Here is a 13,987-nt window from a genome sequence, read left to right as displayed (position 1 = left end):
GACGGTAGGAGCAAAATGAAGATCTTCTGAACCCCCTAAACTTTTTAACACCAAACCCCTTAGCAGGAGTTTGCAGACCCAAAGATTTAGCTGTTATCCTGCTGTCCTTAAATCTTTGTAGTGCGGAGTCAGCCTTCTCTCCAAATAATTTCTGCCCATCAAATGGCAAATCCACCAACGTGGCCTGAACGTCCGCGGAGAAGCCAGATGAACGGAGCCATGCCTGCCTTCTTGTGGCTATAGACGAGCCCATTATCCTCGCCACTGAATCTGCTGTATCAAGCCCAGACTGGATAACTTGTCTTGCAGCAGCCTGTGTATCTGCGACCACCTCCATGAAGGACGCCTTATCACCCTCAGGCAGCTTAGGGGCCAAAGATTTCATCGAGTCCATTAGGGCATGCACATAACGATCCAGCAAGCACGTGGCATTAGTAGATTTTAGTGCCATACTACTGGAAGAAAAAGTCTTCTTTGCCGCCTGGTCCACCTTTTTGGACTCCCTGTCCACAGGAGCCTGAGGGAAGGCCCCAGAAGCATGTTTCGAGCAGGACGCCTGCACAACCAGGCTCTCTGGAGAAGGGTGCGTAGACAGAAAATCTAGATCACCAGGTGCCACCCTGTATCTCCTCGCCACCTGCCTGGAAACCGCTGGAGAAGAAAGAGGTTTACACTATACCTCCAAAACAGGCTCCAAAATTGCCTCATTAAAAGGCAGTAAAGGTTCCGATGTTGTAGTAGGAGAATGCAACACCTCAGTAAGCAGGTTAGATTTATACTCCGCAGTGGGCAGCTGCAAATCCAACAACTCCACCGCCTTTTTAATGACCAGATGGTCAGGAACCAATTTCTGAGGCGGAGAAGACCTAGAAGATGTATGCTCCCACTCAGGGGTCGTATCCAGACCACTAGCATCTTGTATCCCTTCATACTCATCAGAGGACGTTCCCACTTCACCTTCCTCCACCTCCACTCTATATCTTTCCTCTTCCAAGGTTCTCTGGGCCTCCCTTCTCGACCGAATCCGAGGAGCCGGCGTCGTCGACGCTGTACGCGGCGTCGGAGGAACCAGAGGAGTAGGAGTCGGTGGCGCCAAAGACGGAGTCGTCGGCGCCGGACGCGGCGCCGAAGGAGTCGGCAACGGCGTTGAGGAAGGCTCCGATGCATGATGATCCAGCCGGAGTCGTGATGGATCAGCCGGCGCCGGAAACTGCCACGAAGGCGCCATCAGCAGAAAGGGCATAAACGGGGCCTGTGCATACTGATGTGGCACCCCTAGAGCATATGCCAATGGACCCATGGGACCAGTCGGTGCACCGGATGGGAAGGCAGCCCGATTGAAAACTCATACATGGCATTCAAAAAATGCGTAGGATCAGTACCTGGAGCCGGAAACTGCGGATAAGGAACCGATCCTGTATCCATCTGCGGATTACCTGGCAACGGCGCCGCAGTGACCTCCACCGGAGCCGAAGGATCCTCGGGCCCTGGAGAAGGCTCCTTTCCATGTTCCTGCTCACCATCTGAAGCAGACGACTCCACTGGAACCGGAGACGACGCCGGTGAAGGCGCCGGTGACTGCGCCGGGGACTGCGCCGGTGACCGCGCTGGAGTCCGCTTCGGCGAAGGAGATCCTTCCAGAGACTTAGAAGGAGAAGGAGGAGACAGATCCTTACTTAGGCGCCGAGGCGAAGCCGACCTCGACGCCCTTGTCTTCGACGACCGGCGCCGAGAGGAATGTTTCCTTTTCTTGTGATGTTTTCTTGACTTCGATGATCGCGAAGTCGACGACTCCGGTCTCGACCTCTCCTTCTTCCTACCTCTCTTCTCTTTTTTGGCCTTGGCCATAAACAGCTTCGCCTCCCTTTCCTTTAATGCCTTCGGGTTCATCCTTCTACAACTCGAACAATCTTCGACGTCGTGGTCAGACGAGAGACACCACAAATAGTCCTCATGGGGGTCTGTCATAGACATGCGGCCCCCACATTTTCTACAGGGCTTAAACCCCGACATACCGAATTTCTTTACAGTAACACCTTACAACTACAAAGTAGCAGGAGAGTACTGGAAAAAAACCGTTGCGCGTCGACGGCGCGGAAAAAAGGGAACTGACGTCATCACGCCGACGTGGCTCTCTTATGGCTCCGGTGACGTCATACGGAGTCGCGAGCGGAGCCGATGCATTATGACGTTGTCCACGTCGGCGTAGAGAGCTGGGGAAAAAAGTTTCCGTGGAATGCTGGCGCAGGGGATATTCACAAGGTGAGAAATCCACTGGCAGATGTATCCATCAGAAGCTTACCTTAGTTTCAGTATCCTGGAATGGTGGTGATCTTTCCGCCATTTCACAAGTTGTGGAGGAGTCTCCAGTCACGGGCAAGATGGAAATGGGAAATCAACATTTTGAGTAGCTGCAACACTGCACCAGCTAAGTATGTAAGCCACATCTCTGTTGCCATTCACACATACTCTGCCACCATCTAGAATTTTGATGGGGGTCTTTAACCTTGAGTCATTAAATCCCAAGTATGTTTGAGATATAAAACATTCACAAGGATTGTGTAAGGATTCTTGCTAAGCCCTAATAGACTTCAGCAAAATAAACAAAGTACCAAGAATAATTGTTAAAAGAAGGTGATGATACAAGCGATCATAGTGCATGTACAAGCACAGTGCCAGGAGGGTGAGTTCTGCATTAATAGGTACGAGGCAGTAAATGTTTTGGGTTTCCAGCTTTTGTCAGACTGTTAAGGTTCGTGAGCAGAAGTCTGATTTAGTCTGTGGGCAGAAGGGATATGTTCTCAGTAAGGTGGCCATAATATAATGAACAAGGACATACATTTACTGTTCTGCCATTCCACTCAATAAACTTCTGGACAGAGTAATCCAGCACCCGGACCTCCTCTACAAAATGTCCGAACAATCATGTGCTATTTTTGTGAGTACTGTATTCCCTTCCTATTTCTAATGTTTTCTTGAATTTACAAACACATTACCAAGAACCTCGACTTTGTAGAAGTGCAGCTTGTGCACAGGAAAATTTCCAAGAGCTGGGCAACCACATCTCCCAATCCATCAAGGCCCATCATTGTATTACATCAACCTTTTCCAGTCCTCATCTAACATGATAGTTCATCTATCAACCCACATCAGGTGGAGATAGTGCTGGGTAAGGACCGTTGTCCATGGGTACCATCAGGCACCTAGGCCCGCTCTGGGTGATTCCAAGCTGGATGAGAATTCTTGCCCTCATGCAGCCCACTGGAGTCATATTTAGTCAAGACGACTCATGCATCTGTGCCTCGCTGCTTCTTACTCAGCATTTCTTCATCTCACATAGCTGCACCAATAAGCAGAAGTGTTTGATGCATAACCGGCAAAAACCACCCTTCTTCCTGGTCCCTGCTTCCAAAACCCTTCTCCTCTAGGCCCTCCACTGCAGTCAATTTATGGGCATAAGAAATCTCACGAGCTTCATTGCATTGATCATTAAGTGTCATTAAAATCAGATTTTGTAATATTCTCAACTTAAACATGCTACAACTTCATGGTAAGTCTACTGTACAAGGTACTTCAGGAGGATGATCATTGAGCTAAGACTCTAAGAAAGTGAACTGATGCTTTATTTTCCTCCTTTTACCTATCAGGATAAGTGGTTGCTGCATGCAGTCCTATTGATGGTCCAGTCTTGGATTGAGCCCTTCTTGTATCTCCAGACCTCCTTGAGTCACTATGAGGACATCCCTAGAGACCTATTGGACAAGATCAAGTCGCTGTCCGAAAAACTTCCCTCCTTTGAGCAAGGTGTTGGAGTTCTGATAAAAAAAGTAACGCCTTTTTCCATGTATATTTAAGAGCTCTCTTTTCAAATTAAATTATATTTGGCTTTTGAGCTTACAAGACTGAAATATTTCAAATATGACGATCTTTGAATTGAGCCACCAGATCTGTTGATATTTACAGTTACACGTACCACGTTGCGTTGAAAAACTCATTTAAGCATTTCGAAGTTCCATTTCCTTCTATTAGTCAAAATATTTCAGGTCTTAACACCTGCTTTTACAAGGCAGAGCAACAGGGTCACGCTTAGCCACTGCCCAGTGGAAGCTGCCATCTAGTATGCTAATTGAGGCAGTAGTAGGAAGAGAATCTTGGGCCATACGGCATCTTCACCTGTCACTGTTCGTGGTTAGGGCCTTACATGCATTCAAACCCAATAGGTCTGGCTATTTTCCTGGTGGAAACGCTTCTTCATTGACTGGCGAGTTTCTGAATGGTTGTGTTGTTGGGTGAGCGAGTCGATGGCTGCATAGATGACTGGCTGCATGGAAGAATGAATGAGTGAGTGACTGCGTACACTGATAAATAATGGGCAGGTGCTGCAAATATTAAGCTAGTAGTGATTGTGACTATGGAACGAACTTTAAGTATACCAAATGAGGATAAATCCCAGCATTTAAAGTGCTATTTGCTAAAAACCAAGGTCTGGTTGAAGATGTCATTCGTGAAACTGGGCTACTTAACAACTGCGGTCCTTAGTAGGAGCATTTTAAAGATATTGTTCGAGTTGGGCATTCTAATAAAAATGCTGCGTTCCAATCGATTTCAAAAGCAGTTGTAGCCTGCCCTAATTTAAGGGCAAACACGATTTGGAAGGTCCCAGTAAAAAAGGGGAGTTAATAATTGCAGTAATAGGCTTAATAAAAATCCCCTTTTCTGTTGAAACCCCAAAATGACGAAAAAATGAAAAGTAACCTATCCACACTTTTGGTTCTATCTATCTATCTATCTATCTATCTATCTATCTATCTATCTATCTATCTAGACTAATTGAGATCGAAAGTGTGATTAGTTAGGTTACTTTTTGGGTTTCAACAGAAAATGGGATTTCTATTAAGTCTGTCATTGTTAATGTTCTCTTTATGCTTCTCTAAGCTGTACAGGCCTCCTTTGCAGCATACTTTCTTTAGTGGCTATCTACCCCTTTCTGCTTAAATTATGCCTAGTTTCCAATTTTCCAATGAGGCCTCAAGTTTCTATTTTCACTCATTTTCAACATAAATGTTTCAATCTTTACTTATTTAAAAAAAAAAAAAGGAATAATACAAAAAGATCTTCAAGGATGCCAATCGGAACTGTCAGATCGATATCTGTGCAATTTGATAGTTGGATAATTGGAAATGCAATCGGTCTTGCATTTGTTTGTGTTGAAGCTATTGGCATTGTTAAATGGCAATGTATTTTACCTAGGTGTTATGGAGTGTATGTTTGTGGTCTGTAGTGGAACTATGTGTTTTGGATTGGATTAGTTAGTTGTGTAATTGTGTGGAGTGGAGTTGTGTGGTGTGGAGTGGATTTGTGTAGTGGCATTATGTGGCATGGTGTGCTGAGGAAATATATGGTTAGAAATTTTGTGGCATTCAGTGTAGTGACATTATGTGTAGTGGGATTGTGTGGAGTGGTAACTTGTACAGTTTAATTATGTGGTGTGCAGTTGAATTTTGCGGCACAATGTTAGATTGTTTGGTGTGGATTGGATGTATGCGGTGTTTTGTCATTGTGTTGCTGAGTTGTATTATGTGGTTTGGTGTAAAATTATGTGGTGTAGGTTGGAAATGTGTGGAGCTCAATTCTGTGGCATGGAACTTTGTGTATAGCTGTGCGTTTGTGGTGACGGAAAAGAACAAATAGGTAGGAGCTAAGCATCAGATCTATGAGTTGTTTTTTTTTTTTTAAAGGAGAGTTTGAGCTATTGGCATTGTAAATGTAAATATCTCTTACCTATGTGTTATTGATTGGAGTGGATGTATGTGGTGTGTACCAATTATGTGGGTTGGATTGGACTTGTTAGTTGTGAGAATGTGTGGTGTGAAACTGTGGTGTGGATTTGTGTTGCGGAATTATGTGGTATTGTGTGCAGATGTATTATGTGGATGGTAATGATGTATTTTTGAGTGTATTGGAATTATGTTGTGTGAGACTGTGTGTAATGGAGTGTAAGTATGTGGAATGGTATTTTGAGTTGTGAAGCGTTATGTAGTGGAGTTTAAAGATGACATTGTGTACAATTGAATGACTCTTTTAAAAAAAAAATTATCAAAAAATGTATATTTTTTTTTGTCCTTGCAATGCTGGCAACCTCCTCTGGCCTGTTGTAATGCTTGTTTGTTATAGCTTTTTTTTGTTATGCAGGGACATAAACAATAGGAGGTGGAGATTGAGAAATAGTATCTGAATTACAACACAAGCAGGGGACGAACACTAGGAGAGAATCAACAGATGCCAGATTCTGAGGGCACACTGAGGTGGTGCTGAATAATGCTGAAGTGGTGCTGAGGTGGTGGTGTGCTCGTACAGATGTGATGCTCAAGTGATGCTGAATTAAACTGGTGTGGAGATGGTACTGAATGTTACTGAGGTGGTGCTGAGTGAAGCTGAGGTGGTGCTGAGTGATGCTGTGGCACGGAGTAATTGTGAGGTTGTGGTGAAGCGCTGGTGCTGAGGTGGTGCTGTGTTGAGGTGATCTGCTGATGCTGAGGTGGCGCTGCATGGGTGCTGAGTTGCTGCTGAGGTGGTGGTGGTGCACTGATGCAGAAATGGTGCTGTGCTGTTTATGGTGTGCTGTGCTGGTGCTGCGCTGATGCTGAGTTGGTGTTGAACTGATGAGGAGGTGATGATGAGGTGGTGCTGAATGATGCTGAGGTGGTGCTGAGTAGGGCTGAGGTGGTGCTGAGTGAGGCTGAGGTGGTGGTGCTTCGCTTGGTCTGAGGTGATGCTGAGCTGGGTCTCAGGTGGTGCTGGGTGATAAGTTGGTGCTGTGCTGAGGTAATGCTGCACTGATGTTGAAGTGGTGCTGCATTGGTGCCGACTTGCTGCTAAGGTGGGACTGCTTTGGTGCTGAGCAGGTGGTGATGCACTGATGCGGAGATAGTGCTGTGCTAATGAGTGGTGATGCTGCTCTGGTGCTGAGTCATGCTGAGGTGGTGCTGCTACACTGGTGCTTGAATGGTGCTGAGCTGGGGCTCAGTTGCTGCTAAGTGATATGGATGAAGTGTTGTGCTGAAGTGGTGGTGCACTGATGTGGATATAGTGCTATACAAATGCAGAGTTGGTGCTTTGCTAATGCTGAGTTGGTGGTGCTCTGATGAGGCGGTGGTGCTGAATGATATTTTGAGGTGGTTCTGAGTAATATTGAGGTAGTGCTGAGTGATGCTGTGGTGGTGCTGAGTGATGATGAGTGGTGTTGAGTTATGCTAAGATGGTGGTACTGCGCTGGTACTGAGGAGGTGCCGATTGATGCTGAGTTGGTGCTGCGCTGATGCTGAAGTGGTGCTGCATGGGTCCTGAGTTGCCGCTGAGGTGGTGCTGCACTTGTAGTGGTGCACTGATGCAGAGATTGTGCTGTGCTAATGCTGAGATGGTGCTGTGCTGATGTTGATGTGGTGCTGCGCTGGCACTGAGTTGGTGGTGCACTGAGGAGGTAGTGCTGTGTTGATGCTGAGATGGTGCTGCGCTGATGAGGAGGTAGTGCTATGCTGATGCTGAGATGGGGCTGTGCTGATGCTGCAGTGGTGGTGTTCAGGTGGTGCTGAGCTAATGAGGAGATGGTGCTGCGCTGGTGCTGCACTGATGCTGAGTTGGTGCTGCACTGGTGGTGGCTCACTGATAAGGAGGTGGTGCTGCGTAGATGCTGATGTGCTGTGCTGCTGAAGTGGTGCTGAGTGATTCTGAAGTGGTGGTGCTGCACTGTTTCTGAGGTGGTGCTGAGCTGGTGATCAGGTGGTGCTGAGTGATTTTGAGTTGGTGCTGTGCTGAGGTGGTGCTGCGCTGATACTGAGTTGGTGCTGAACTGGTGGTGCACTAATGAGGAGGTGTTGTGTTGGATTATTGCTATATCAATTCAGTGTTATTAATCCAATCAATCACGCTCAACCTCCTCCAATGAAAAATACCACAATGAAGGGAGCGCCGTTTTCAGTAATCAGTATTAGCAAATGCAAATTTGTTCCCAAAGTGATTCAATCAAAAAGACAGATTTCCTTGAATCCATAGATCCACAATTTATTGCACGTCACTTTAGGATAGTGTTTCCACAAAGATTATGACAGTTCATCAATATTAACTGACAAGCTTGTAGCAGTTCATCAACTGAATTTCCTAATAAATTCAGCCAACGCGTTTCGTCCAACGTAGGACGTCATCAGGGCTGAAAAGAAAAACAAAACACCGTTCATATTTCCCATACCACATAATTAAAATCATCTTGATTGATGACACAATTTCCTAAGCATTAAATTCTTCACATTATCAACATCCCCAATATATCATTGTCATCAGCATTAACAATGTCCCTCTATAAGGAAGCCTGCCTATATAACAATCTCACAAAAGTCGATCTTATAAAGCAAATTGCAAACAATTCTTAGAAACAACTAAACACTGGGAGAAAAACGTATTCATCCTATATGTAGAAAAATTGGACCCTTCAAAACATAATCTCATGGTTATTGAATCATAACCGTACATTGACCAGTTCATTTATGTCACCTAATTGTCTTTCCTGACATTGATCATTCACTTATTATTTAGCTCAACCTGAGACATTATTACGTGCCAGAATTCAATCTATCCTAAAATCCTCTTTACAGTATTAGGATAGAAAAGTAAAACACCTACCTATAGTTCAGTGTTTTTTTTGGTAACTTCTACCTATCATGCAAAAGGTTCTAATTTTTATTTGGATTTATTCTGAAGATAAAAGGAGATACATAAAATATGATTATTACATCTGCCCCAATCCTCTTATCTCTTGCCATCCGTTCCAAATCTGATAACCTCATGGCCCATTAAACGTACCTTCTAAAATAATGGTTTCCAAAATGTCATGAGCACTGTATTTCATTAGGTCATCCGTGCCTACTAAATTCCCAATCAGCAGTTCTGCACGAAAAAAAATGTGAACCTATTACACCAAGGTCCACTAAAGTCTTCATCATACAAAAGTTTCAACATTGAACCCACCCACCATATTTATTATGAGCTCACCTTACATATGTCCGCACCCAAATTCAACAACGATTTCCCTGTAAACAGCTATTACAGTGGTCTTGTAAAGGCATCTTACTTATTTGCAGTCCAATCCCTACAAATGAAACAACAATAGAAAAATCTATTACTCAAAGGTCCAAGACGCAAGCCCAAGATTATAAATCCACGCCAAAACCTGCTCACCTTCAATTAAAGCCCCATTCAGCTAAGAAGACCTCATTCCTTGCAGCTGGTCCGATAAATCCCGCTGTCAGAGCACTTCCCGCGTCCATCTCCTTAAAAGTCTAATCACAACCAATCATGAGCGAGTCCCTTTAGCTCATTCATTAGCATAAAACCAGTACTATTTCCACTGTGGTCCTCGTCACCTTTCAACCAATGAAAGCCCTTCTTTATATATTTCCTGTGCCCGAAAACCAGCCTATCAGAATCCTGCTTTTGCGCAAACCAGTACTGTTTCCACTGTGGTCCACCTCAGCTGGTTTTCGGGCACAGGAAATATATCAAGAATGGCTTTCATTGGTTGAAAGGTGAGAAGGACCACAGTGGAAACAGAACTAATTTGCGCAAAAGTAGGATTCTGATAGGCTCGTTTTCGGACACAGAAAATATATAAAGAAGGGCTTTCATTGGTTGAAGGGTGGCGAGGACCACAGTGGAAACAGTACTAGTTTTATGCTAATGAATGAGCTTAAGGGACTCGCTCATGATTGGTTGTGATTAAACTTTTAAGGAGATGGACGCGGGAAGTGCTCTGACAGTGGGATTTATCGGACCGGCTGCGAGGAATGAGGTCTTCTTAGCAGAATGGGGCTTTAATTGAAGGTGAGTAGGTTTTGGCATGGATTGGAGGCGTTATATAATCTTAGGCTTGCGCCTTGGACCTTTAAGTAATAGATGTTTCTATTGTTGTTTCAATTGTAGGGTTTGGACTGCAAATAAGTAAGATGCTTTCACAAGACCACTGCAATAGCTGTTTACAGGGAAATCATTGTTGAATTTGAATGCGGATATATGTAAGGTGAGCTTATAATAAATATGGTGGGTGGGTTCAATGTTGAAACTTTTCTATGATGAAGACTTTAGTGGACTTTGGTGTAATGGGTTCAATTTTCTTTTCGTGCAGAACTGCTGATTGGGAATTTAGTAGGCACGGATGGCCTAATGAAATACGGTGCTCAGGACATTTCGGAAACCATTATTTTAGAAGGTACGTTTAATGGGCCATGAGGTTATCAAATTAGGAACGGATGGCAAGAGATAAGAGGATTGGGGTGGATGTAATAACCATATTTATGTATCTCCTTTTATCTTCAGAATAAATCAAAATAAAAATCAGAACCTTTTGCGTGATAGGTAGAAGTTACACAGAAAGAACACTGAACTATAGGTAGGTGTTTTACTTTTCTGTCCTAATACTGTAAAGAGGATTTTAGGCTAGAGATAGAATTCTGTAACATAATAATATCTCAGGTTGAGCTAAATAATAAGTGAATGACCAATGTCAGGAAAGACAATTAGGTGACATGAATGAACTGGTCAATGTACGATTATGATTCAATAACCATGAGATTATGTTTTGGAGGGTCCAGTTTTTCTACATATAGGATGAATATGTTTTTCTCCCAGTGTTTAGTTGTTTCTAAGAATTGTTTGCAATTTGCTTTATATGATCGACTTTTGTTGAGATTGTTATATAGGCAGGCTTCCTTATAGAGGGACATTGTTAATGCTGATGACAATGATATATTGGGGATGTTGATGATAATGTGAAGAACTTAATGCTTAGGAAATTGTGTCATCAATCAAGATGATTTTAATTATGTGGTATGGGAAATATGAACGGTGTTTTGTTTTTCTTTTCAGCCCTGATGCCGTCCTACGTTGGCTGAATTTATTAGGAACTTCTGTTTGATGAACTGCTACAAGCTTGTCAATTAATATTGATGAACTGTCATAATCGTTGTGGAAACACTATCCTAAAGTGACGTGCAATCAATTGGGATCTGTGGATTCAAGGAAATCTGTCTTTTTGATTGAATCAGTTGGGAACAAATTTGCATTTGCAAATACTGATTACTGAATATGGCGCTCCCGTCATTGTGGTATTTTTCATTGCTACAGAGTGCTTGGGCCCCAGAAGTACAAACTCAGAATTCAGAACACCATAGTTGGTGGTTCTCTTAAAAAAAAGAATCAATTTCCAACCGATTAACCCTTTTTGCAGCTTTAATATCGTCTCTAATCTTTACTTTGCAGTGCATGCAGTTCTGTGATGACAGTTATAAATTCATTGTTACTGTTAGGATTTTAACTTATAAGCTGTGAGTAACAGAAGAGCAGTAACCCATTGACCTATTTACATTTTATGCACTTTTTAATCTGCATGGTACACTTTCTTCGCAGCTGGCATATTAACCCTCTGGCTACCTTGCAATGAGCTAAAACGTATCCCACTAGACAACTCCGATCTCTCCTGTAAGAACATCAATCACCAGAGTTAGTGTGACATTTTTATTGTCTGGAGATTGCAGGAGGCAAGGAATGTTTGGAGTACTTTTTAAAAGTAAAATAAACTTGGAAACATTGCCCTTCTGAAGTCAGTATCCAGTGGGCTGGATTGCACAGCTCTTGTGCTGGCCCTATGTTCTTGTTCTGCTTTTGTTTAATGTAATACATTCAAATGCACATTTCTTTAAGTTGAAAAGACATTTTATTTGCAAATAATTAAATACAATATAAAAAGAACAAGATAAAACCTTACATATAAATTAACAAATTAAGAAAAAATGCAAGAGAGGGGGAGTGGAGAGGAGAGAAAGACAATCATCAAGTTCTAATAATACTTATAATCACATTTCCAGGAATCACATCAAAGTCGAGAATAAAAGGATCAAAGAAATAATTAATTAATACATCACTGTAAAATATAATACATGAAAAGCACACATGGAGGTTTGGGAACTGCCTCAATTCGGGGATTATGAGAACAAGTATTTATGGCAGAAGTATTTAAAAAAGTAGTTTTAGGTTGCCAGAGGGAGTCACGCTTAATCGGAAGTGAAATGGGAGAGAGATATGCCCTATCCAATCTGTAGTTGTAACAGACCACAAACCACCAGGAATGATAAGATATGTTTGCAGAATTCCTCCATTCCTTTGTGATTTGTTGAAAAGCAACGGCAAGGAGAAGGTCTATTATGAAAAAATCGGTTAACTGGGAATCCCAATCATCAGAGACACTCCCTAAGAAAATGTTAATAAATGTAAGGAGGACTTGTGTATGAAAAATAACATTTCTTTGTTGCCAAACCTGTGTACAAAAGGTATAAACATATTGGCATTCAAATACCATGTGTTTTAAACCTGCTGTATTAGAAGAGCAAGACCAACAGGAAGGGGGAAGAGATTGATTTATCTTGTGTAATGAAACAGGAGTGAACATGAGTCTATTATATATGTCAAAAAGCGTTTGGGTGGTATTGGCTGGTCTAGAAGATCGTCTTATTTTTAACCATATCTTGTTCTAAATGTGCATACGGAAAGTAATTTGGAGATCTGTTTCCCAGAGTGATTCTACTTCAGTTTTCTCCCTAATGGAAGGGTGAGGAAGAAGATGTTTATATAATAAAGAAGCAGAATGAGTAGATTCCAAAAGTGCAATTAAATTAGATGGGGGAGTAGAAGATGTTTGGGAAGGCATAAAAGTATTATAAGTATCTTTAACTTTTCTAATTAAAGAATAGAATTTAGTTTCCCAGGACGAAGGTAGCGAAAATTGCACTTGAGCATTGGCAAACAAGATGCAAAGAGTATTCTGAAAAATTTGAGAAACCCAAAGAAAACCCTTAGCAGCCAAATCCTCCAAAAGATAACTTTATTAATAATTCGAACGTGACAGTTATACCAAATGGAGGAATGTAAGAATTGATCCTTGGGGGATTTGTGACAAATAAAAATAGGTTGAAAGATTTTTGAGATATTATTTAAAATATTGAATAGATAAAGATGAAGGTCTGCATGTAAAAGACAAGAATTGTTTAAAGGAAAACGGATGTAAAAAGGTCTTTTCAATATTGACACAGAGTTAAATCGGAGGTATCGTGCTTCTGAAGAAGGAAAGCAGATTGTTTGAGGAAAAATGCCATATGATAAGAGTGAAAGTCTGGAAAGTTAACACCCCCATACATTTGGGTTTTTTAAGTTTCTGAAGAGACATGCATGGTTTTTTATTATTCCATAGAAATTTTGATAGGATGGAATACATTCATTTATATTGGGAATGAGAAATACTTATAGGAAGATTGGATATATAAAAAGAATTACAGGGACTAGCATCATTTTTATCACATCCAAACGGCCCCACCAGGGCAGGAACAAAGGATTCCACCTGGAAGTAAATTTTTTCAAGGTTAGTTACAATTCTTTTAGATTCAAGGATACAGTTTCTTTAATAGTAGGCATGAACCATAAACCAATATATTTAATTTTGTCCAGTTTCCAACGAAAATTCGAAGAGATATAATCAGCGTGAAAACATACTTGTTTTAGGGGAAGAATTTCACATTTATCAAAATTTACTTTATACCCTGAAACTGAAGCAAAACTTTGCACCTCCACTAGGAACGCAGGAAGAGAGGCCTGTGGATGCGAAAGAAAAAGTAAAATATCGTCAGCATAGACGGAGGCTTTTAGATGGTTCTCACCAGAAATTTGGGAATTATTACGAATCTTTATCAGGAATGGTTCAAAAGCAAGAATAAACAGAAGAGGAGAAAGGGGGCACCCTTGTCTAACACCCCGATATAAGGGAAATGAGGGAGAGAGAAGACCATTGACTAAAATAGATCATGTGGGAGATAAATATAAAAGAGAAATACAATCAATAAAGGTTTTACCAAAACCAAACCAGGAAAGAGTAGAGAAAAGAAAAGACCAA

The 13,987-nt window shown here is 42.0% G+C and overlaps 1 protein-coding gene and 1 long non-coding RNA gene across 2 annotated transcripts in view; both read left to right on the top strand.

Moving 5' to 3' along the window:
- The window catches only part of LOC146856675 (somatolactin-like), a 56,026-nt gene that overhangs the window by 23,961 nt on the left and 18,078 nt on the right, over positions 1-13,987 (top strand). The window contains exon 5 of the mRNA XM_085646761.1: positions 3,648-3,827. Within this exon, the coding sequence (XP_085502887.1) occupies positions 3,648-3,827 (180 nt within the window). The remainder of the gene's footprint in view (positions 1-3,647; positions 3,828-13,987) is intronic.
- On the top strand, positions 9,818-11,533 carry LOC146856676 (uncharacterized). Its single transcript, XR_014979486.1, has 5 exons — positions 9,818-9,873; positions 9,973-10,069; positions 10,175-10,258; positions 10,366-10,438; positions 10,915-11,533. It is a non-coding gene; the product is annotated as an uncharacterized LOC146856676 (long non-coding RNA).

This window comes from Triturus cristatus, chromosome 3_2 (assembly GCF_964204655.1).
Source record: "Triturus cristatus chromosome 3_2, aTriCri1.1, whole genome shotgun sequence".
NCBI classification, from domain to species: Eukaryota; Metazoa; Chordata; class Amphibia; order Caudata; family Salamandridae; genus Triturus; species Triturus cristatus.
Note: the sequence above shows the minus strand (reverse complement) of the source record. Positions and strands in the feature narration are given on the sequence as shown.